The 27,231-nt window shown below is 35.6% G+C and overlaps 1 protein-coding gene across 1 annotated transcript; it reads right to left on the bottom strand.

Moving 5' to 3' along the window:
• sirt6 (sirtuin 6) lies at window positions 1–26,774 on the bottom strand. Its single transcript, XM_051913180.1, has 8 exons — window positions 26,560–26,774; window positions 25,967–26,094; window positions 15,725–15,907; window positions 13,639–13,698; window positions 12,073–12,168; window positions 11,506–11,586; window positions 8,073–8,196; window positions 1–5,127 (listed from the first exon to the last, which is right to left on the bottom strand). The coding sequence occupies exons 1-8, from the start codon at window positions 26,623–26,625 to the stop codon at window positions 4,768–4,770; spliced, it is 1,098 nt and encodes a 365-aa protein (XP_051769140.1). The 5' UTR covers window positions 26,626–26,774; the 3' UTR covers window positions 1–4,767.
• Between the last annotated feature and the right edge of the window lie 457 nt (window positions 26,775–27,231).

A 27,231-nucleotide genomic window follows, 5' to 3' on the forward strand; every position in this document is an offset into this window, starting at 1 on the left:
TGACAGTTTCATCATCTTTTTTATACAACTTTATTGTAAAAGTACAAAAACAATGAACTTAAACAGTATGTCACTTAAGACAGAAACAAAATAATCAATAAACATCTTATCAATGTAGGAAAATTAGTAAAGAAGAGGACGTTATGAAGCATTACACGTTACACAACTAATATGAATAGCTCAAGCAAACACTCATTCTCTCCAGTCTCCACACACACACACACACACACACACAAATGTGTTTAACAAACTTATTAAATCGCATGCAAAAGCATTTGACTTTTTTTTTCCTTTAAGTTTGAAAGCTTCTGAGTCATTTTTCATCTCAAAATAAAACAAAACAATAAAAATGTTGCATAAAGACAAAGCCTATTATTAAGTTGTTTTTTGCATTGTGCCATGACAATTAAGCATATTCCCCATGTGACAAATGTATCATTCTCATTGTTAAAATAATTACATATACAGTATCGCACAGAAGTGAGTACACCCCTCACATTTTTGTAAATGTTTTATTATATCTTTTCATGTGACAACACTGAAGAAATGAAACTTTGCTACAATGTAAAGTAGTGAGTGTACAGCTTGTATAACAGTGTAACTTTGCTGTCCCCTCAAAATAACTCAACACACAGCCATTAATGTCTAAACCACTGGCCACAAAAGTGAGTACACCCCTAAGTAAAAATGTCCAAATTGGGCCCAATTAGCCATTTTCTCTCCCTGGTGTCATGTGACTTGTTAGTGTTACAAGCTCTCAGGTGTGAATGGGGAGCAGGTGTGTTAAATTTGGTGTTATCGCTCTCACTCTCTCATACTGGTCGCTGGAAGTTCAACATGGCACCTCATGGCAAAGAACTCTCTGAGGATCTGAAAAAAAAGAATTGTTGCTCTACATAAAGATGACATAGGCTATAAGAAGATTGCCAAGACGCTGAAACTGAGCTGGAGCACGGTGGCCAAGACCATACAGCGGTTTAACAGGACAGGTTCCACTCAGAACAGGCCTCGCCATGGTCGACCAAAGAAGTTGAGTGCACGTGCTCAGCGTCATATCCAGAGGTTGTGTTTGGGAAATAGACATATGAGTGCTGCCAGCATTGCTGCAGAGATGGAAGGGGTGGAGGGTCAGCCTGTCAGTGCTCAGACCATACGCCGCACACCGCATCAAATTGGTCTGCATGGCTGTTGTCCCAGAAGGAAGCCACTTCTAAAGATGATGCACAAGAAAGCCCGCAAACAGTTTGCTGAAGACAAGCAGACTAAGGACATGGATTACTGGAACCATGTCCTGTGGTCTGATGGGACCAAGATAAACTTATTTGGTTCAGATGGTGTCAAGCGTGTGTGGTGGCAACCAGGTGAGGAGTACAAAGACAAGTGTGTCTTGCCTACAGTCAAGCATGGTGGGAATGCTGCCGGCACTGGAGAGGAGCTACAGTTCATTGAGGGAACCATGAATGCCAACATGTATTGTGACAAACTGAAGCAGAGCATGATCCCCTCCCTTCGGAGACTGGGCTGCAGGGCAGTATTCCAACATGATAACGACCCCAAACACACCTCCAAGACGACCACTGCCTTGCTAAAGAAGTTGAGGGTAAAGGTGATGGACTGGCCAAGCATGTCTCCAGACCTAAACCCTATTGAGCATCTGTGGGGCATCCTCAAACAGAAGGTGGAGGAGCGCAAGGTCTCTAACATCCACCAGCTCTGTGATGTCGTCATGGAGGAGTGGAAGAGGACTCCAGTGGCAACCTGTGAAGCTCTGGTGAACTCCATGCCCAAGAGGGTTAAGCCAGTGCTGGAAAATAATGGTGGCCACACAAAATATTGACACTTTGGGCCCAGTTTGGACATTTTTACTTAGGGGTGTACTCACTTTTGTGGCCAGCGGTTTAGACATTAATGGCTGCGTGTTGAGTTATTTTGAGGGGACAGCGAATTTACACTGTTATACAAGCTGTACACTCACTACTTTACATCGTAGCAAAGTGTCATTTCTGAAAAGATATAAAAAAGGGGTGTACTCACTTCTGTGAGATACTGTACATACTCATAGATTTTAGTAATATTTGGTGTACAATCATAAATACATTGTATTATGAGAACCTAATAAAAATCATTGAGAATATAGTAAATTATATAAATAAAAATACGAAAAATAAGGCTACACTGTGGGTAAATGTGCTTAATTGCCATTTTATAATCTTGTATTTATTTCTTTTGATATTGGGGTGAAATACAGTTGAAGACAAAATTATTAGCCGCCTATGAAATATTTAATTATTTTTCAAATAATTCCCAAATGCTGTTTAATGGAGCAAAGACTTTTTTCAAAACAGCATTTTTAAACATAATAGTTTATTTAGGAAACTTGGAGTGTTTATAATAATATATAATAATTATAATAAATACAAACAAAATTATAACCAAGAATTAAAAAAGTCTACTGGTCAAAATTATTAGCCCTCTGATGTTAAAGGGGACCTATTATATCCCTTTTACAAGATGTAATGTAAGTCTCTGGTGTCCCTAGAATGTGTCTGTGAAGTTTCAGCTCAAAATACCCCACAGATCATTTATTATAGCTTGTCAAATTTGCCCCTATTTGGGTGTGAGCAAAAACATGCCGTTTTTATGCTCACGCTTCGGTTGCTCAACAACAACAAAGCTGGAGAATCTCACGCAGTCAAAATGAGGATTGTCAGTAACGGTGTTCAGCCTTACATTGTTCAAACCGGAGTCGACACTGATGGAGAGACTCATGTATGTAGTTTCTTTGGAGTTGATTCAGCTCATCGACTAGCATGTGCCATCATGTTAATCTTTTGTGCAAATCCAGCATTGAGTTGACCCTCGTTTGTTGTGTGTTCTTGGGGGCAGGGTTTATGTAAATTTTGGAATTTGTGATGCCACTAACCCAGGAAGAAGCTTGTTGTAGTCCCTACCAGCTGTTTGTTGTAGTTCTTAAAAAGTGATTTCTGTAAAAGAAAATATCTCCCTTTGCATTGAACTTTGAGCGTTGTAACTTTGCCGATGTTGTTTATGCTCAAACAGCAACATTACACACTAACTAAAGTTAAAAAAGTGAAATAATCATAGGACAATCATAGGATAATCAAGGACCCCTTTAATAGTCAATAATGTATTGTCGTTTGTTGTTGTTTAGTTCTCAACAAGTTTCAGGCATGTCTCCTAAGTCACCACAGCCCATTCCTCCTTAGCAAATCTCTCAAGCTCCTCCAGATTTGTTGGGTCTCCTGGCATGGACTCTGGTCTTCATTGTGCACAGATTTTTCTATTGGATTCAATTCTGGGCTTTGTGCTCATTTGGAAGTAGTTCTTCACCAGAAGTGAGGTATGTTTTGGGTCGTTATTATGCTGGAAGACAAATTATCGGCCCAAACCAAGTTTTGTTGCAGATTGCCTGAGGTTGTCTTTCAAAATCTTCTCACCGTCTTCCTTTTTCAGGATTCCCAGTCCCAAACGCACTGAAACATCCCCACAGCATTATACTCCCACTGCCATGTTTTACTGTGGGAACGGTGTTCTTTGGGTTGAGCGTCTTCCCCTTCTTTCTCCAAACATATGCAACATCTCTATGGCCAAAGAGCTGTAGTTTGGTCTCATCTGACCAAAGGACACATTTCCAGTATGCATAATTTTTCTCCAGGTTATCCTTGGCAAACTTCAGTCTAGCTTGGAGGTGTCTCTTCTTCAGAAGTTTTTCTTGGTCTGCAATCTCGCAGTCCATTCCTGTGCAGGGCTTTAGTGACCATCTTCGTTGAGACATCAATCCCAGACTTGGCTAAATCATTCACTAGTGTCTTGGCAGTTGTTCTTGGGTCTTTAGAAACCTCTCTCACTAGTTTTCTTTTCAAAGTTTTTGAAATCTTTCGCTTCCTGCCTCTGCCAGTCTTGTTCTCCACTGTGTGGGTCTCTTCAAACTTCTTGATAAAACATCTCACGGTAGTTCTTGACACTTAAAAAGGCTTTGATAAACGTGTATATCCTTCCCCTCCCTTGTGAGTTTTAACAATTCTTTTTCTCAAGTCTAAACAAATTTCTTTTGTCTTTGCCATGAGTACATATTATCAGTACAGTATCACATCAGCACATATTAATTTACTAGTTGTTTTGCAAGATACTAATCCTCAGCTTAAATGGACACGCCCCATACTGCTGATTGGCTCACTCTCTCTCCTCCTCTTTAAGGGGGCGAATAATATTGACTTTTTTTTTTTTTTTTTTTTTAATAATTCCAGGCAAATCGAAATGAGTAAGGCTTTCTCCAGTGGAAAATATAATAAGAATGTGTTAAAATTCCCTTGCTCTATTAAACATCACTTGGGAAATATTTGAAAAATAACTGAAATTTCATAGGGGGGCTACTAATTTTGTCTTCAACTGTATCAGACGTGTTTAATGCAGTGAACCTTACTTTTACAAACCTGATTTATTAGAGGTTAAAAAAAAGATCACATTATTTTATAGCACAAAACCATGATTCACCAAAACCTCCATCCAGAATAACTGCAGAGATCAGCTGGCAAATAGAAATCATACCAAACTAAATTATCCACTAACTAGCTGTAATAGCATGCACTCTATGACATCACTTCCTTCTGCTCAGTGTGCCTACAAGAACTCAGCATCTAACAGGTTTGAGTCTAGGCTTTCCTCCTGACGATGTAAACACGGGGCATATGGTGACCACACTTCCTGAGATGTGTCATTCAGTTTCTGTCTGATTGTGATACGGCTCTAAGAAGAGGGCTGTTCAATGTCCGTCTGCGCTTTGATTGGTCGAGAGTCACTAAACGCAGCTTCCTTTCCCCCTTCTTTTGTCTCTTCTTCTACTTTAACATCTTTCTTGCAGTTTATCTCACCACCCTGCTCTTTCTTCTTTCGTTTCTTTGGGACAGCATCTTTATTTTCCTCTATCTTCAGCTCGATCTTTACTTCCTTCTTCCAGGCTCCAAAGGGGAGGATGTCCAGGTCTCCACCTGAGCTTTCACACAGCGTCGGCCCCGCCCACTCTGGAACCTCCAATCCTAGCAGCTTCATCAACTGGCTCATGACCTCATCTACGTAGCCGTGGATAAGCAGGTGGGCGTGCTTGTCCTACAAAAACAAAGTAGCACTATGAAGTAAAAACAACCAGACAGATTTTAAAGGGATTGTTCACTAAAATTTAAAATTCTGTCAGATAAATGATGAAGAACCATGTTATAAATAAAAAGGTGCCATAAACATATACAAATAGTCATTATGACTTATGATCTCATACAATAGCTTTTTGTGAATGACAATTTGAGCCATTATTCACTAAAAACCATCACACAGCTATTGTCTGACTACTAGAAGTACAACCCAAACAAACACGCCCCTCCCTTCATTGCTCCGCCCCCAAAATGCACAAAAGTCCATTTTTAGGCCTTCCCACTTAGGTCTCTCCAGTGTTGGAAAGCTTTTCTAATATTAATGCAAGTCCTAAAGCTCTTGCCTGATCATAACTCTTCTTTTTCCAGTGATATTCCTCTGACCTTTTCCCTTTTGTAATGTCTCTCAGCCATCTCTCTTTCTACAGTCTTTCTTCAAATCTCCCTCTTGCTCACTCTGTCTCCTCCCACATCATGTGTGGACATGCCCCCTATTGCTGATTGGCTCACTCTCCTCCCCCAACATGAGTGGACACGCCCCATACTGTTGTTTGGCTCACTCTGTCTTCTCCCCCATCATGTGTGGACACACCCCCTACAGCTGATTGGCTTACTCTGTCTCCTCCCCCATCATGAGTGGATACGCCCCCTACTGCTGATTGACTACAAGTGTCCTAAAGCTTTTGCCTGATCATAACTCTTCTTTATCCAGTGATATTCCTCTGACCTTTTCTCTTTTGTAATGTCACTCAGCCATCTCTCTTTCTATAGTCTTTCTTCAAATCTCCCTCCTGCTCACTCTCTCTCTCCTCCCACATCATGAGTGGACACACTCCCTATTGCTGATTGGCTCACTCTCCTCCCCCAACATGAGTGGATACGCCCCCTACTGCTGATTGGCTACAAGTGTGTTGTGCTATTCAGTCTGATCCACTTTTAACAGCGTTTCTCAGAAATCTCTTACTGCACTTTTAAGAGTGCGACTGAGATGCAAAATTCCCTGGATAAACAGAACTGTTTTTAATAAATTTGAAAAATCATATACATTACTGTTCAAAAGTTTGGGGTCACTAAGATTTTTTTAAAAAGAAATTCATATTTTCATTCAGCAGGGACTCATCAAATTGATCAAAAGATTCTGTTTCAAATAAAATGCTGTTCTTTTGAACTTTGTATTCATCAATGAATCCCGAAAAACATGTATCATGTTTACACAAAAATATGAAGCAGCACAACTGTTTTCAACAAGAAATGTTTCTTGAGCAGAAAATCCGAATATTAGAATGATTTGTGAAGGATCATGTGACACTGAAGACTGGAGTAATGATGTTGAAAATTCAACTTTGATTAACAGAAATAAATTACATTTTAAAATATATTCAATTAGAAAACAGCTATTTTAAATTGTAATAATATTTAAATATTACAGATTTTATTGTATTTTGACCAAATAAATGCAGTCTTGGTGAGCAGAAGAAACTTCTTTCAGAAACATTTTAAATATCTTAACACCCCCAAACTTTTGAACAGTAGTGTATACGTGCTCCTTGAAAATTACACGCCTGTTTCTTTCATTCTTTTTTTGCATTCTCTAGCCAGTCTGTGTGAAATGCACACTTTAATCAAACACAGCACAGCCAGATTACCAGCATTACAAAACTGCCCAAGAAATGTCAAATTCTATTTCTTTACATGTTAAGCAGCTATAATACCATAAACACCCCCACCCAAAATCTGACATGTGGAATAACACGTATATATGTCAGGCTTTGAATTTTAAACAAGATTTATAAAAAACAAATCCAATTTGGGAAATGAGATGTTGACAGGAAGTGGAATCAATGAGGTAAGTCGGCAAAAATAACCTTCAGATGAAACATGACTCAAACATGGGCCGATAACACGTCTTAAAATTAATAGGATTAATCCATTAAAAACATTCCAGCCACATGATGAGATCAGAAAGGAAACGAAAGACTGATGATACGAGCTTAAGAGAAAATCCATCCCGACTCTTTGACGAAGCTGCAAAGCTTCTTAATCAAAATTGTTTTAATAATGAGAATGAATGGTCAGAAAGGGTTTAGGACACTAATCTGAGCGTGTGATGCTGTGTGCTCAGAGCTCGCACGTGCTGACAGATTTCAAACTTTCAAACTAAAATGTGTTTGTGTAAGTGTATGCATTTTAGTGTGGGTGAGGACTAAGATAAAGACTCGGCTGTCTGCATAGTCAGAATACTAACTGAAATTGATTCTTATACATTACTGCTCAAAAGTTTGGGATTGGTAGGATTGTTTTTGAAAGAAGTCTCTTCTGCTCACCAAGGCTGCATTTATTTGATCACAAATACAGTAAAAACAGTGATACTGTGGAATATTATTACAATTTAAAATAATTGTTTTCTATTTGAATATATTTTAAAATGTAACTTATTCCAGTGATTAAAGCAGAATTTTCAGCATCTTTACTTCAGCCTTCAGTCTCACATGATCCTTCAGAAATCATTCTAATATGATGATTTGCTGCTCAAGAAACATTTCTGATTATCATCAATGTTGAAAACAGTTGTGCTGCTTAATATTTATGTGGAAACAATGATACATGTTTTCATCTTTGATGAATACAAAGTTCAAAAGAACAGCATTTATTTGTAACAGAAATCTTTTCTAACATCATAAATGTCTTTACTGTCACTTTTGATCAATTTAATGCATCCTTGCTGAATAAATGTAGTAATTTCTTTAAAAGTCTTACTGACCTCAAACTTTTGAACAGTAATGTAAGTAACTATTAAACACTGTCATACAAACAGTGAGATTTGACAATGAATTTCAAAAGACATCGTATGCTAAAAACGTAAAATAGTCAAAACTATTTTGCATTTTGAGTGTTGGTGAGACATACATGTTTTGTAGGCTGAAGGTTGACTATAACCACCTTCCCTCCCGTACGTTTGGTTAGAAGAGGAAGATCTCCACTTGGTTTAATCTGAAGAGATGTACCCAACGTCAAGGCCAAGTCAGCTCGCCTGTGGAAAGACACACAATATCAGCTGCTAGGGTCTGTTGTTCTCTTCTCAGAATTGGTGAATTGGTACCGTTCACATTAATCTCAGCCTCAGTCAGTACACCCACAGGCCATCTGAGTCATAATGCACACACACAAATGACGCGTTTCAGTCTGAACAGCTTCAGCAATCACATTGTGGAAGTGTTTTGATCCTTTTAATGATCTGTTCCTGCTTCATTAAGACCAATAAAAGGCTTAAGTCACAACTACCTTCAAGTGCTCATTATATACTGCAAATAAACTATTAATCCAAACATTCTGCTGTTTCTATCCAGTTTCTTCTTTGATTCCATTCATCATCATTTATTAATGCAAATTTGTATCATTAATATGCAAAACCTGTAAAGAACATGTTTCAGTCATATTTCAACTCAAAGACAAAAAAAAATAAAAATAAAAAAAATAAATTATATTTCACATAAAGAAAGAATTAAGATGTTAAGAACCAAATTCTCATTACTGTAATGGCAAAAAAAAAAAAAAAAAAAAAAAAAAATTCATTCTAATTTTTTTTGTACTGCCTTTCACTGTCATTAAAATTTAAATACAAGTAATTTTTAAAATGTGGTTCTATAATTCTTTTTTAAATATTCAATTTATTTTTAGTTCAGTATTAATAATTATGGTACTTGAAATGAAAATCAGAAATGTTGCCTTGGCAAGTTTTCATCTAATATTTATATTTTATTTTTTATTTGAGTTTCATTTCAATTAATGAAAACAAATTTTAAATGAAACACATTATGGTAATGAGAATTAGATGAGGGCATGTGCTAATCAAAAATGTCACAATGCAAAAAATCCACTTGAAATAAGTATAAGGCTGCATTTTCTTTATGCAAAACCCCCCAAAAACAACAACAATTAATTACCAACTAATTAATTTTAAATTTCTTTAGATTTAGAGGAGAAATACAGTATTTAAAAAAAAAAAAACACAATACAAAAAAATTCTGAAACAAGCAGAATGGGTCAAAATGTTTAACTAGTCAGTTGTTGGATGGACCATTTTGTCTCCTTAACAAATGTCATTGCTATCCTGACATTTTAGAAAATATTTAATTACAAACACAAATAGCAAACTGCAACAGTAGTGGGGAAAAGGCTGTAAGATTTTCACAGACCTGAACTGAACTGTAAAATGAGCAAAGCTGTAATAACGCAACCTTGTACCTTTTATCACTCCTGAAATCTCTTTTCATCTGAATGTCATTAACTTTATGAAGTACAAGATTCAAAAGAAACCGCACAACACTTATATTTGATTAAATATTAATAAAAGAGCTGCTTACAAGATAAAGAATACTGGTTCACTAAAAGCTCCATTAATTTTCCATTAACTATTATGACTTAGATGAAGAACAACTTTCTGAATGCATGTGTAAAAGATTGGTTGAAAATCCAGACAAAAAAAATCCAGACATCTTTCAAAATGAATTATTGCAGTACGCTAAGAAGATACAAGTTTTCTTCTAAAGAAACTACACGTGACCTCAGACCATGAGAGAGAAAATTGAAAGAGTGAAAAAGAGTGAAAGTGAGAATTACAAATCTCCTTTAAGTCTGAACAGGAGCTTGCAGGAGTTTGATTGGTTTTCTCATGTGATTGGAGGAAACTCGTCAGCACCGTCCTGATTTGACCTGAATACACCATCAATCCCAGAATACTGTGCATCCACATGCAGCTTATGCCTTAAAGCAAACTCTTGACAGACTAAGAAATGAATCAATAAATCACTGGAGGAACTCAAATTGTAACTATTGTGAATTACAAAAAAGAAAGGGGAAAAACCATATTCAAGCAATGTCTATTTCCAAATTCACATTTATTTTCCTTTAAACTCCAGTGGATTTTAAAAGCACGTGGAAGCCCAGAGGAAAGTCGCGACTCACAGGTCAGATGTGCAGTTGGTTTTGTGTGATTGTTTTGTATGCGTATAAGTAATTAAAAGCATAAACCATTTGCATGCGACACTTCAACAACTCTTACAAAAGATTACTGCAGTTTTTACATATAGAAAACTGAAAAAAAATTAAAAAAAAAAACTGTGAAAAAACTGCAATATTGCAGTATAGCTGCAATACAACTGCAGTTTTACTGCTGTTGAACTTCAATGTACTGCAGTTGTACTGTGATTATATACTTCATTATACTGCAAATCTATGGTTGTGCTTAATTATACTATAGTTTTACTGCAGTTGTACCTCAATATACTGCAGTTCTTTTTTGATCGTTGAGGACGTTGTACAGGAAGCGAGGTCAAATTTACAATGCATCAATGCCAGAACACACTGTAGCAGTTTGGCTATATAAATAAATGCAAAATTCATTTTACTTTTGCAATACTTTAACCTAAATCATGATTTATCTCTCTGCACAATCATAGGGATTCTTTAAAATCGACATGTGATTTCAATTATTTTTGCACTCAAACAGATTGATTAAATATTATGAGGGCATAAGATTTTTAAAAATTGGATAAATTGTTTATAATAAACAACGTTCCATAACAAAAAAAAAAAGAAAAGAAAAGAAAAAGAATTGTCCTGTTTTCAAAGTCAATTTTAATGTCTGTCATTTGAACCAATTTGCATACGTTACTGCAATTTATTTATTTTTTCTTTACTCGATCTTCACAAATCATTGCAAGTATCACCGTCACAATTCCCTGAGAATACCACATAAATTGGGTCACAGCTCCACAAACCAGTGTTATTTTAGTTTCACTGAGATACTACTACTACTACTACTATAGTTTTTGTTAATAGTTTGAATTACTTGTTATTTTTATATTTTCCATTTTCATTTAAATAAGTTTTAGCAATTTTGTTGTGTTTTGTCAGTTTTATTAGATTTTTTTTTTAATGTTTATATGCCATTTACTTCAGTTTTGTTTTAGTTATGTTAGTACAGCAAGTTTAACTAAATGCCAAGGTAGCCTTTCACATTTTCAACTAGCTAAAATAAAATATTTTAGTTTATTTCAGTTAACATTTATTTATTTGAAGTTACAATTTTTTGTGGTTTCAGTTAACTATAATAACCCAGCCAGCAACTGGTCAAAAGTTACTTATAAAGTATACATAATAATAAACCTAGTAACTGCCTTCGAATTGCATTTCCTAAATTCACCTGTCAATCACCAAACGAATGTGCTCAACCTGCTTGCCTTGTTCTCGATTCCTTAAATGTAATGTCCTTCTCTCTGTATTGTTAGAACCCACCTTCCTCATTCAGTCTCAGTCTCGGGATATTCATCTTCCTTACCTACATGCCTCATCAGCTCTGTTCAGGTCTCTGTCAGGCAGTGAGTCCTCCCAGTCCAATATAGTGCTGATAAGCTTCCCTCTGCAGAGAAAACACACACACACAGTGATGAGACAGAACAAATAGCTCATGACAAGCACAGAAATCTGAGGGGGCGCGTGGGCAGGATGCGTTCTTGCATTTTAAAATAGTTTTATGTGCATATGCGTCAGATGGACGTCTTTGAGTGCTTCATCATGTCAAGTTAAGAAAGCAGCGCATCAATGTCAATATCAAACTCTGTTAATAATATCTAAAAGGATGAAGATGTCAATTTCCCTATGCTGGACATACAGTATATTCACTATAGAAATGCCAATGAATTGTTTCATAATTAAAAATCATAAGTTTTTGGGCCAGGAAACACCAGTTTAAAAATGACTGATATTCCCAGGGTTTCCATTATGGTAGTTCACAGCAATAAACACGTAGAAATGATTTGTGTGTACATAGTTTTGAAATTCCCACCATCATGGGAAATCATGATGGACCTGATTATGGTCTACTCCTCTAAAATGGTGCAATCACCTGCAAGATCGGAGTCCTCTGGAACGTGTGACTTCGCAGTTGCGTCCGGTTGGCTTCAGACCCATCACTCCGATTACCGTGTCCCGAACATACTGCCTGAAACAGCCCAGGGCACAAGTGCTTATCGCTGTGGCAGTGACAGAACCTGCACACGACCCGTTGCCGCCTTTGATAAAGATTTGTGTCTGTGATCAATAGCACAGCATCAATACTGCACCTATTCACTGTCAAACATACAGTGTGCACTACAAAAATAAGCCTGAAATCAGTGTTTTTAGAGATATAAATTTGTGCAGCTTTAGGGCTGAGCACCAAAAACTTTTCTGTAAATAAAATGTTTTTTTTTTCTCCTTTATTTAGCTATTTTTCTGTCCAAAACTGGTCAAATTATATATTTTTAGGATATGATGCAGGATTTATTGCGTATACACTCCAGGTTAAACTAATTAGCATTTAGTGATTTTAAGCCAGAATTTCACAAACAAAAACTGCTTTGAAAGCACTTACACAGCATTAAGTCGACCTAAAAAAAAAAAAAAAAAAAAAAAAAAGTACATTCTTTGATCTCTAAAGCTGTTTAAATAATCTTTTTAGGGGTTAATGGCAACAAAGTTGGAATATAAAGGTTAGTATGTTTTTTTTTTTCCTCACACTAAAATCATGTTAACACATTGTTTGTCTGGTTGCTGTACTATTGAAAGAGTATTTTAATGTTTACAGATTGACCCATTCACTTTCATTGCAAGTGCCTCAATGCAAGTCAATTTTTTTTTTTTTTTTTTAAAGGAAGGACAAATGGAAATAATTTTTTTGTGGTAATGAACAACAAATGATGTTGATTGAACTTAACTTGTAATGAAGCTGGAATATTGCTTTAAACTGGGATAAGAGAAAGTATTATAACATACAAAAGTACACACTTTAAAGTCATTTAAAACTATGTAAAAAAAAAAGATGAAGTTCATATGAAACAGGGTTTCTGCTGGTCTTAAAGTCTTAAATCAGAGTAGAAGGTCTTCAATTTTAAAGTTATGTCATTAAATGTTGCATGCTGTGCAAAAAAATGGACACCTTGTTCAGTATTTTTGTCCTGTTTTCCAATGCAAATATCTAAAATATCTACCATTCAAGCTACTTTTTTTGTAAAATGAATTAAATGAATGGATATCTGTTGGAAGTTGTATTTTGTGTTGTTAATACAACTCATTGTGTTTCTCCCTAGACATTTACATTTAGAGAACATATTGACGTATTGTGTTCATTTTAATTTATTCTTTAATTGGTCTTAAAAAAATGTCTTAAATGTACCTTCATAAAACCTGCAGAAACCCTGTGAAAGCTGTTTCTGCTACTATATGCTGCTGGTCAAATAAATGAGTTAAAGTCTGTCTTTTTCCATCATTATCTGCCCTTAGCAACCAGTAACACAGCAACAAGTTTAAAACAGTTCTGAATGTCTTCTGCCTGTAAATGATTTATTAAACTACATCAGAAAATGCAATTATTCTTGGTCTTGACGTGTGCAGACAGACTTCATTAATATGCTCAGAGAGATCGATTACATACTTGCCACACTTCTCACACTCTTCAACAAACATGTTCCCGTGCAGCTCCGACAATCGATCCCTAGCAGATACAGAGAAAAATAAACAAACCCAATAAGAAGAAGAATGAGAAATGAATCAAAATTCATAATGAGAGAATGGAGCTATTAAAGAAAAGATGACAATCCTGTCATTCATACGCCATTACAGTTTTTATAAATATTTTGTAATAGTTTTAATTTTTATAATTTCTATTTTCATTTAATTTTAATAAACGTTTTAGTAATTTTTTTTTTTGTTGTCATTTCTTTTTTTTTTTTTTTTTTTTTTTAAATATGCCTATATCTATATCCGGATCTACCCAGATTTATCCCAGTATAAAATATAAATAAGCAGTGTTTCTTCTACCTCTTTTCAGCAGCTGTGCTTCAAAGTGATGAAATAAAAAAAAAATTGTACTGCAAAAATACGACAAGATAACATCTTTCTATAAGTTGCCTTTGCTGGCTGCACACAATGTGTATTCAGCTTCATTAACAGATGACTCGTATGAACCGGTTCTTCTTGGTAAGTCATAAACACACAGTGCAACCATTGTAGCTCAATTCACAAACAAATGGACTGTTTTTACATTTGTTTGTGAATGGGAACTCCCGGCCTCTCGGCTAACACAGAGGTCCTGAGAGAAACCTAACCCCACCCACACGGTGCGTAGATTCTCCGATTGCGCAGCACTATCTCACTCTCATCATAACTTCATTTGAGACAAAAAAATAAAATAAAATGAAATCAGAAGATCCTGATCACAGAAACTAATAGTTAAGTAAGAATATAATCCTGATCAACTAGATTTTTTTGAAAGGCAAACTTTATGTTGGCTTAACTAGGTCTTTCCATGGATGGATGGATGGATGGATGAGTGACGCAAGTGTACATTGATTGGCTGAACGCATGCTAATGTTAGCAAATTCAAAAGTTTTTGCTGCTTTTTTATTCATGCACTAAAACTTGCGATTTACATATCATCCAAGTAGCCCTTAAATAACTCATTTGATTCTCAAGAACTCAAAATAAAAAAAGTTAATTAACAATCTTTTATGTTAATTGCTATCAAAATGTATGAGTTAGGTAACTCAGTAGTTAGGAGCCATTAACATGCATGAGTACTACAAACTCAAAGCAGAAGTTTACTTAAAATTGGGAACATCTTAACTCAAAAAATTTGATGTAACATTACCTCAAATTTTTAGAGTTAGCCCAACTTATTTGGGTTTACAGTGTACATAATATTAATAGAACAACTCTTCTTTATGTAGTAATAATAAACCTACTCTAACGAGTTCAGAAGCATGAAGAATTTGTTGATGCGTCTAAAAGGCAGTGTTTTGGTGCCCTGGATATTGATATTTTGTTAATGATTTAATTATTTTTAAACAGTATAGATGATAACTTTGTGGTAATGCAACTGTTTTGCATATTCATGGACACAAATGTGCATGTCAAGCCATAAATCCACAAGAACTATGTATGGATGCTTTCTTCTGTGTCACCACCCATCAAAGTCCTCATGCCACCCTATACAATTTTTTCTAGATCCTCCCTATAGTTTTTATTAAGTTTTATTTCAGTTTTAATTTTAGTACTTCAACTAACTTCAACACACTAAACTAACTGCACTAAAAACAAGTTGAATTTAACATTTCATTTTATTTCAGTTAACGTTTATTTTATACCAAATAGCGATACGTTTTCTTTTTAATGGTAGTTTTAGTTTAAGATAAATACCCTGATTCAAATACAAAACATTAATAAAAAGACAATATATGAAGACTAAGGGCTTTTAATTAGGTCTGCCTGAATATAATAGGCAATTCATCATGTCAATATGCTCATCTGACCAGAATAAGACATGCTGATTGCATTCGCTTACGGGAGGGGAAAATTAGAAGAGCTAATCAACATGACACATCTGACATCACATGCGGAACAGAGGTCAAAACTTTAATCAAAACCGTATGAGAGACGTGGGATCTGCATGAAGCCAGCCAATCAGACTGCAACTGTTTGAGAAAGCTTTTGCTATTTTTGTGTGCAATATCCGTCATTACCTGGGGAAGCCGGAGCGCAGGTGAAGGCCGTCTACGTTCTGGCTGATGAGGTATTTGAGGTGTCCCGCCCTCTGCAGCTGTAGCAGAGCCATGTGAGTCACGCTGGGACGCGCATCCTCAAACGTGGTGTTAAAGTGAGGCGTCTCGCCTCTCTCTTCCATTGTCCACACTCCTTTAGGACCTCTGATAATCACAGACATCACAGCACAGTGATCACAAACATGCCTTTGTTGATATACAGCCTCTTGGCCTCAATTTCAGTGAGGAGTACAGTCTGTCTAAGCATTTAAATGGACCCATTTAATGTTCAGAAAGACTGTACTGCTCACTGAAATTATAAAAAAAACTGAATGTTCCTTGATCTTTTGAAATATAGACCTTAATGAACTTTGAAAACATACTGTTACTTTCGAAACTTAAAAAGTATGGGTGAAAAAAAAAAAAATCAATTTACTGCAAACAGATCTAGTTCTGAAATCTGTGCATAATAATGAACATATTAATGGAGCACGATTATAATTTCACTTTTTTTTTTTTTTTTTTTTTACTTCAGTTAGTGTGTAATGTTGCTGTTTGAACAAACAACATCTGCAAAGTTACGACGCTCAAAGTTCAATGCAAAGGGAGATATTTTCTTTTACAGAAATCACTTTTTAAGGACTACAACAAACTGCTGGTGGGGACTACAACAAGCTTCTTCCCGGGTTGGTGACATCACAAACTCCAAAATTTACATAAACCCTGCCCCTGAGAACACGCAACAAAGGGGGTGAGGCCATGTTGGGCTGCTTTAGAGAAGAGGAAGAGTTGTTGTAGTAGAGTGTTGTTGTCATGCCGTCAATTTACGCCGGACTGCTTCACAAACCATTCAGAACCGTCCAGCTGCAGTCTCTCCATCAGTGTCCGACTCCGGTTTGAACAATGTAAGGCTGAACAATGTTACTGACAATCCTCATTTTGGCTGCGTGAGATTCTCCAGCTTTGTTGTTGTTGAGAAACCGAAGCGTGAGCTTTTAAAGCTCCACCCTCTTCTGGAAAAGGGGCCGGGAGCAGCAGCTCATTTGCATTTAAAGTGACGCACAAAAACGGCATGTTTTTGCTCTCGCCCAAATAGGGGCAAATTTGACAAGCTATAATAAATGATCTGTGGGGTATTTTGAGCTGAAACTTCACAGACACATTCTGGGGACACCAGAGACTTATGTTACATCTTGTGAAAAGAGGCATAATAGACCACCTTTAACATTTAAAGTTTGGCATTAGTAAGATTTTTGTTTAAAGAAATACTTTTTTTTTTTTTTTAGCAAGGATGCATTAAATTGATAAAAAGTGACAGTAAAGACACTTATAATATTACAAAAGGTTTTTTAAGCAGCATAACTGTTTTCAACAAATGTTTCTTGAGCAGCAAATCAGCAAATTAGAATGCTTTCTGAAGGATCATGTAACACTGAAGACTGGAGTAATGATGCTGAAAATTCAGCTTTGCATCACTAGAATAATTAAATTACATTTTACAATATATTCAAATAGAACAGTTATTTTAAATAGCAATAATATTTCAAAATATTACAGTTTTACTGTATTTTTGTTCAAGTAAAATTCAACCTTGCTAAGCATTTTTAACATAAAAAAAAAAAAAAAAAAAAAAAAAATCATACAAATCCTAAACTTTTAGGTTTCAGGCTACTGCATATAGTAATAGCAACACCAAAGTCATGGTTTCAAATCCCAGAGAATCAATAAAGCAAATCGAAAAAATTACATAACTTGAGAAATGCAATGTTATTTGCATAAAAGCATCTTCCAAATGCATAAATGTAAATTATTCCAGAATTACAGTGCATTCATGTTTTGTTTTGTTTTTGGTGTAAGGTTTGAAAACCGTTATATAAAACTACATTCCGTCTGTTTTTGGTGCAAAAAACCTTGACTAACAATATAAGTGAACTTGAGAGGGAAAAAAAAACAAATGATTATGGATTTCCACAACCCTTGTTCTCCAGTCTGATCCTCCTCTCCCTCTGTGATTCAGTAAGCACTGCTGAGCTGAGCTGCTGTGAATCTCAGATGACAAAGATAGGGTTTTAGTTATCATGGAGAACAGCAGGAGGTTACTGTGCTTTCTAATGACTGCAGATGCAGTTACTAAGAGGGAAGACTCAAAAGTTCACTTAAACAAGCTCTTGCGGGCAGAAATCTTGCTCTTGTGCACTTGGGAATTTGCATTAACACACACACGTACACACACAACAGCCAATCCTTCTGAAATTCAGTTGGCTTTTTCATGCCTTCCTAGTTACACGCATACAGCAGCTTTCCCTGCCTGACTTATCAAAAGTTTTCTCTTCTTACTAAACTTGGATAAGCTCTTACAAGTACTGCATAAACCCCTAAATAAGTCCTAGTCAGACTTTAGGCTATTGATCAAAGTCTTGTACACACTGCAGCTTATTCTGGCCAAGAACCACCCGCTTAGACAGAAAGAGGGCGTCTGACTGACATGTAAACCATCAAACACAGTTAGCTTTTGCTTAATGTGACATTTAGGGGTGGGTAAATCTGAAATCGGATGAAAACAAAGTGGAACATACAGGTCTGTTCAAGGATTTCTTGCGAACTAAGTATCTCAAATGAAACTTTTGACTGTCTTGCAAAGATTCAATATCACAAACTTTAACAAATGCAGTGTTAAGTTCTTCCCAAAGCAGACTCAAGTTTGTGCATTTAAACCTGTGCACCTTGACTCTTGAAAACTGCGTAAAGTCAGGCAATCAGAATGGAGCTCAGAATGTGCGCTATAAGCAAAAGGTCAGTAAACAGTCCGTGGGCTTGCCGTCTGAGCCTCAGACTATATGTCCTCACTAAGCTCTCCACTTATGAAATACTGCATGGCACACCAACAAAGCTGACTAAACAGGCCGGTGTTAAGAACAGGAGGTAGTATAGTTGTGCAATTTGGGAAATTGGAATGAGATTGCAGGGCAAGGTTTAATCATTTCATTATACTTGTGCTAAGTGACAAGCATAGAATAAAACATTGATTATTTTAAACTAGATGCGTTTTATTTAATGCAAACATTTGTATTTACACTACCATTCAACAGTCTGGGGTCTGTAATTTTTTTTTTTTTTTAAAGAAATTAATACTTTTATTTAGCAAGGATGCATTAAATTGATAAAAAGTGACAGAAAATACTACATTGTTACAAAAAATTGTATTTCAAATAAATGCTGTTCTTTTAAACTTTCTATTCATCAAAGAAACCTGAGAAAAAAAAAAAATATCAGTATCACAGTTCACAACTTTCACAAAAATATGAAGCAGCACAACTGTTTCTAATAACAATATTAAATGTTTCTTGAGCAGCAAATCAACATATTAGAATGATTTCTGAAGGATCATGTGACACTAAAGACTGGAGTAATGATGCTGAAAATTCAGCTTTGATTGCAGGAATAAATTACATTTTAAAATATATTAAAATAGAAATCTGTTATTTTAAATTGTGATAATATTTCAAAATATTACTGCAGCTATGGTGAGCATAAGAGACTTCTTTTAAAAATTGATCTCAAACTTCTGAATGGTACTTTACTTGCTATATATATATATATTTTTTTTTTATTTACATCTAGTTTTGATGAGAAAAAAAAGGCAGGGACATTCTGCTAAATAACTCTAAATAAGTAACATTTCTGCAATTGGCAGATAGCTTTATCCATGACTTGCATTGCATTCAAACTACACATTTCATCAGTAGGACTGTCCCTTGGGAATTAAACTCCTTTTGCATTCCACAGACAAATCTAATTTAGTTCAGATGGCATGAGGTGAATAAATGGTGACAAAATTGTCTTTTTTTTTTTTAAGTGGATTTCTTTGCGTGTTATATGTGATCTTGACAGTCAGGCAGAGCCCTATTTGCACCTATAGAAGCATCACCTTTGAAAATAGTGTGTCAATCATGATTTGATAGACAGGTGTTCTAATGAAAATTTCATATAAGAGAACACAGGAGGAAAAATGTGTAGCTGCCCACTGCATCACATACGTTCCCTCTGATACCAAGCCGATGGAATAACAAAGAGGGGAAAAAGTAAAACCAGCCAGATGAAAGAAGGAGAATAAATGTAAGAGGCATCATTCAACATGATGTCAGCACCCTCTAAAATTAAAACCCCTGCACAGAGTGTTACCAAATTATAATGACAAACTAGATAAAGGTGAATCCAATTAAATCACCCTTAAATTCATGGAACATTAAAAATTTGTACATCAAACACAAATCTGAAAAGTAAACCTAAGTGAATTGAGGTCATCTTGGATCAGCAGCATGGAAAAGCAGTGCAAATACACACACACACACACACACACACACACACTCATAATGAACAAGATTGAGACTGTAGTACAAAATGAGATGAGACTGCAGTACTACACCAAAAGCCACGGTCTATAGTTGCAGTTGTTTTTTTTAATTCCTTTTGCTTGAATGGAAATTACACATTTACATTTTTTGCATAAGTACAATACAAACTAATAAATACATGTTTTGCATATGAAATTAATGCTACTTTACAACCATTATGATTTTTTTGCATTGTGACATTTAAGCACAACTCCTCATCCTCATTATCGCAATGTAAAAAACAAAAAACAATGTATAAATTAACATGACATGTTAACCCTTAGGTTGTGTTCAGGTCATTTTGACAGAGAGGATTTTCTTTTTCATATATCCGAAAATGCTAAGTTGCGTCCCAAATGACACACTATACACTATGCACTCATGCACTATGCACTAATCCATGTAGTGTGCGTGAATTGTATAAGGTTATTTTGTCATTTAACACCGGAGTCCGATACCCCCTCCCGCTCTGCTACGTAATTAAAGCTGCAAAAACTTGAAGTGTCCAACATTCCACACTTTGTTATTTCCGTTAATTTAGTGTATCATCCGGGTATTTAAAGTGCACTTTTTCTTTTTGGAATTTTCTGTGTGAACGCACTACTCGCACGATTTGTACTTAAAAACGTCATAGAATATTGCACAAGTATGCAAATTGGGACGCACCTCTAGTTAACGTTATCACATTGGACTTAAACTTACTGACTTTACTCACCCAGGGTATAACTACTTGCCCAAAAGATTGAGAATTTTTGTAATTTCTTTAACTGAATGTTTCTCTTATTTTCAATCTCACCCAATGATTTGGCCAATATAAGCTCAGATCAATGAGGCGTACAATCAGCCAGTTTCAAATATAAATACAAAACCTGTGCTAATTGAAAGAAAACAAGTTGACAAAAAGATTGAATCCAATATTTGGTGATAATTATAGCATAACAAGAGATTTTTAAGCTATTTTTTGTAGGCCGGTCATTTTTAACCAGGAACACCACAAGTATGACTTTGTTCTATTTTGTACAAAATAAAAGCATTTCAAAACAAACTTCCTGCTTAAAAATTAAAGCACACTAGTGTGATAAACAGTGCAAACTGTTTCCATATTTTGTTGAATACCGACAAATTTATCCACAAATGTTTTTTTTTTTTTTTTGTTTTTTTTCACCTCAAAAAAATGAGGTGCATAAGCTCAGATCAATGAGGCCTACGATCAATCAGCTCCAAAAACAAATACAAAACCTGTCCTAATTAAAAGAAAACAAGTTGACAAAAAGATTGAATCCAATATTTGGTGATAATATAGCATAACAAGTGATTTACAAGCAATTTTTAAAAGGTCGGTCATTTTAAACAAAAGGGTTTTAATTGATAAAGCAATCACGTCTGGACAAACACAATTTTACATTACTCTAAAAAGTCATGAGTATCTAATAAGAATTATTATTGAGAATAATGAGAATTACTAACAAATAAACAAGTAAAACATTCAGACACATAATGACAATAGCTGCGTGTAATATTGAAGGCTGAGACTTCTGGAGCTCGCATTTGTCGACCGTATACGTCATCAAGGAGGTCTCATTTCAGAAAAGTAACAGTTATAAAATTTTCCATTATTCCTTGTGAATCAAGCGTAAATTGTTGTAATTTATTTATGATTCTTTATGATTTATGAATGTAATGGTTACTTTTGAAACGAGGCAGCCTCAATACAGCAGATAAATGAGACCTCCGGAGGACGCAGCCTTCGAAATAAGACACAGCAACTGACAACTGGGGTCCCAAATGTCACAGTGCAATAAAATCTGATTCATGGTTCATAAAGTAGTTTCTTATTATTTCTTTGTTGATTCTGGAGTATAATATAAGGCAGATGTTCTTATTGAAAGTCCCCCAAATATGAGTACAGAATATATTGCAAAAGAAACAATGCATAATATGGCAGCTTGACCATACAAATTAAATAAACTCGATGAGGATCATGTCTGCTATACTGATTTATAGAAGTACTTAGTACTTAAATAGTTCTAAGCAAGTCAATACTTTTACAGGCTCCCAACTAGGCGAGTAGATCAATAAAGCAAAAGTGCTCATCTTTGCATCAGTCAGAGCTGATCAATTATGTGGTGTGAAACTGGAAGATTCAATATTAGATAGAAAAGAAGCACTAGAGTACAGCGGCAGGCTTCATTTAGAAACTGCCCAAGAGCTTTCTATGGAAATACTGAGACCAGAATTATTGTTCAGTTATTCTCCCATGAATTTTTAATCAGACAGGTAAAAGGTTATCATAGCGTTCATTAAAATGAATGATTTCTACTTTTTTTGATTTGGCTTTGTGATGCTGAAGCCATCATGAGAGCTGAATCAAAGCTTCTATCTCGCTGACTGGACAATCAGGCGATGTTCAGAATAGCATGCTAGTACACTACACAGAAGTTGAGAAAACTCAAAAACTTGAGGCAACCAGTTTCACAACTTTTTTGACTAAACTCTTTGAAAATATTGTTAAAACTTAAAATCTAAAATTTGTCTGTCCTTTCGTCAAACATAACTGATATAAGGTCTAAAACTCAAACTTGTGGATCCAAGTTCAATAAGTTTGTATTAAGCTGAGCATTAACATAACATATTAGTGAAATAAAACTTTCTTAATTTGTCTAACTTGTGTATAAGTTTGTTAAGCAAACTGAAAAGGTAATAGTTACTTCTATATACCAAAACAAGTTGGATATACTTACTGAAAATGGATGAAACTTAAGTGAACATAATCACTTTAATGGTGACTTGAACTTTTACTACAAAATAAAATAAAAACACTACATAGAGCTAAACAATCTATTCAAAGTAGGGTAGGCAATTTTGGAGAGGCCAGCAAAAGCAATCTAGCTTTGAATGCATAAGATCCCACCCTTCCCTTCTCCAAAGCCACGCCTCCTCCAAAACACATGAACGCGCACAGCCAGAGTCTGCAAAGTGTCACGAGAGATGGCTTTATGTCTCAAAGCACATAACATTAGAATAATTATGAACATAAACAACTTAAAGAGCTCTGACTTGTACCACCTGATTGCTGCAGATGCATTTCGTCATGGATAGTGTCATGGAAACTGGAAAAGCGTAGCGCCAGATCACAGTCCAAACGAATACTCATACACAAAACTTCTGGTGGTGCGTAGATCCAAAATAACTCAAAGATCAAAAAACATGGATAGTGTTGCCATAGAAACGCATAAATCCGCTCAGTGTAAAATGTTATGGGTTGCCATGTTGAAAGCACTAGTTCGACCCTCACATTAAGTTCTTCCCGTTTAATATTTTAAGTTTCTCATACTTAATGGCCTAAAAGATGACTTTAATTCCTTATTTAATGTCATCCTTTTCCACATTCGATAGTTCAATCAACATTTAAAATAGAGTTTGTCTGACAAAATGGAAGTTTGATTTTATTTCCCGCAATACTGAATACCTGGATGACCCACTACATTTGACTAAATGTGGAGTATACAAAAGATTGAAACATTCATTGCTGGATATTACTGCTTCACATTCTTAAAAACTGTGAGCTGTATGCAGCATATACTGTGCAGTATGCAAATATGGTAGACAGCCAAAGATGAATGAGAGTTTCAGCTGTTATTTGTAATAAAACTTCATATCTCCCTCTAGTGGATTACTGTGATTATGGCAGACAAGTATAACATGTCATTCTTAACACACGCCAATTTAATCATCTTTGAGGCCATATTAATGTGGGAGTTCATTGATATTTTTCATTACTATTGCACAAGCGGGTTGCATTTGTACAGTTTAAAAAAAAAAAAAAAAAAAAAAAAGAGCAAACACACAAACTGAACCAGCAAGCAAAGAAATATGGAAACAAACAAAAGCTTTATTCCTGGCTAAGAAAGCCATGCTTTTAGTTATCTCTGAAGGATTAAATCCACAGGATTATCCTTATTTCCTTCTACTGGGCTGCCAGAAGATTAGGAATGTGGGTGGAAAACATAAATGCATCACTGCCCATTGGCTTTAGCGCAGTTGATGGCATTACAATGAGAATACCTATAAATATTTTAGTCCTGATTTTAAAGAGACAGTGAACATGTTTAAGTTTACACGACGACTCTATGAAGAAAAGTGCACTGTTCTGAAAGGGTTAATTCACCCAAAAATGAACGTTCCAAATCCATAAGACTTCCATTCATCTTCAGAACACAAATGAAGACATTTTTTTCATGAAATCTAAGAGATTTCTGTCCCTCCACTGAAAAACTCAGATCGTTCAAAACATTCATAAAGAAATTGTAAAAAAAAAAATCCATATGAATTCAGCAGTTTAATCCAAGTCTTCTGAAGAGACATGATCGCTTAATTAACAGATTTTATTTAGGCTTTTATTCACATATAAATATTGATCAGCATTCAAGTTTGGTAAAACAGAAGTTCAAGCATGAACCAGTGAGGTCATTTTTGAAAATATCTTAATTTGTATTTCAAAGATGAACAAAAATCTTATGGGTTTGGAGCGATGAGGATGAGTAACTGATGACAGAATTTTTATTTTTGGTTGAACTATCCCTTTAAATGAATAGTGAAAATTATCCCATAATTTACTCACCCTCAAGCCATCCTTGGTGTATATGATGGATGCAGGGCCGGATTATCCATAGACGGGATTGGGCGAGTGCCCTGGGGCACCAGCCAATAGGGGGGGCACCAACTGATTAAGATAATGACTAGACCTAAATGATTACACATATATGTTCATGTGCAATTTTTACCAAGGAAGCTCATAGTTTTTATGATAATTCTAATAGCACGTGAAAGCAGCATTAATTAACGATTTTGGGTGCACAAAGTCTAGAAAAAAGATTTTCTGCTAAAGGTAAGGCTTATTTACCATTATTTCTGGGCAAATATGTGACGCTGTTGTCGATTTGAAATTTGTGGAATGGTTTTCTCTTTTAGATGGTTGCTTAGATGCTTGTAAAGTTCAGTGTGTGTGTTTTGCTGCTGTGCGCGTCTGTAGTGCTGAATTCAGCTGTTAATATGGTTGCTTGCAACAGTCTTCCTTGGGCTTGCTTATTTGGTCCTCATACATGCCTTTTAAAATGGAAATAAAGATATTTAGTATGATATGTTCTCATGTTGCACTAGCATATAAATTGTATGGGGGGGTTGGGGGTTGGGGTTGGGGCACTTCAAATGTGGTCACCCTAGGGTACTACACTGTGTTAATCCGGGCCTGGATGGATAGATGCACTTTTTGGAGATTCAAAAGCTCAGGCACTATTCAACACCATTACCAGGATATTACTTAATATAACTCTGATTGTGTTTGGCTGAAAGAAGAAAGCCTAGGATGGCTTGAGAGTGAGTAAATTCAGTAAGCTAATTTTTGGGTGAACTATTCCTTTAAGAATTCTTATGTGAATTATGTACATAAAACAAGACTTGAAAGCCAATAAAGAAGTCAAGATTTTCAGTGAATAGCTGAAAATTATACAAAAAACTATCGTATGGCTTCAGATAACATATAAAGCAAAAAAAAAAAAAAAAAAAAAAAAATTATTGACGCTGACTACTTTTATGGTGCTTTTTTGTCCATTTTGGTGCTTGACAGCTAGACAACATACATGAATTCAAAAGAGCAGTTGGAGCGCCCTCTATCATAACACAGATGAACAGCAATAACATCCAATACCAGCTTTCCCACAAAAACACAAAACACCTCTATGATCACATTAAATATGTTGTTTTTAGACTTTCGAAAATAACATCAATGCAAGCATGTTTGTCACCCTCTTCTGCGAGTTGTGAGGAGTACCTGAAGTCCGGGATCCCTGTGGACGTGCTGATTCCAGCTCCTGAATGCACCACCATGTACTGCGACTCTTTGATCCACTGGGCCAGTGTCTCCACTTTAGTCTTCAACTCCTCTGGGCTGTCAAACACCTGCAAACGTACACACACAAGCATATAAATACAGAAGTGTTACGTTACTGTCGGAGCCTGTTTAACTTGATATAATCAACGTGCTACGTTGCTTGGCAACCATAAACAGCCGTGCATTTGGGCTAGTGAACTGTTACATGGCGTTAGATTTGCGGTAATTTGGTAACTTTTATCACATTAATACCGTTTCCCCTTCACTGTGGTAAAATCAAAGTAACACACGATCTCTCATGTCTTAATTATTTCCATGTTAATTCAGTAACTGTTTAATGTTTGTTTGTTTGGTACCCATTAAGTTATGAACTGCATACAATTGTCATACCTACGTGTGTCTACAGAGACTGCAACAGCTTTCAATACAGAATAGTAGTACATTTCACAAAGCAAACGGCAAATATGACGCTAATGTGCAGTAAATTAAGCTAATTCTAGCTAGCCAGCTAACAGCAACAATGTAAACATCACCTCCGGGAGGCCGCAGATGCCTTTATCCGCATATGGAGAAAGTCCCGCGGCGTAATTCACCGACATGGCTAACTTTCTTATAAAAAGGTAAGTTAAAATTTGTCAGTAAAAGCAAGAATTTCTGTTGTTCAGTTCAATCGCTTCTGTGTGCTGTGGTGCTGGTCCTCCGTGTGACGTCAACAACGTGTGTACTGCGTGGAGTTCTGTTGTGCACATCCTGGATTACGTCAGCGAGATTGCGTGCAGGTGGTAAATAGATCCAAAAGAGCCTTGCTACAAATATATGTTCATATATGATTTCATATTAGGATATATATATATATATATATTTTTTTTTTTACAAATTATTTTGTTTAGAAAAAAGGTCCCTTAATTTATCCCCAGTTGATAAGCTATCTAAATATATTGGCCTAGTCATACAATTTAACTAAACAGCATTTTTAATAAATAAACCAAAATGTACTGACTTCATAACAGATGCCATGAAACTGCTGTTCAGTTGATTTGTTATTGCCAGTTTGTATGATCTTATTTGGGAAACATAAGCCTACATTGTCTGTGTAAGATACTAAAAAAGTGTAGGCTATGATAAACTTTATGATTCTGTTGGCTAGATGTAATTTCTGTGAAAACTAGCCTATTAAAAATGTCAAAAACACACAACACAATTAC

This window comes from Ctenopharyngodon idella, chromosome 2 (assembly GCF_019924925.1).
Source record: "Ctenopharyngodon idella isolate HZGC_01 chromosome 2, HZGC01, whole genome shotgun sequence".
Taxonomy (NCBI): domain Eukaryota; kingdom Metazoa; phylum Chordata; class Actinopteri; order Cypriniformes; family Xenocyprididae; genus Ctenopharyngodon; species Ctenopharyngodon idella.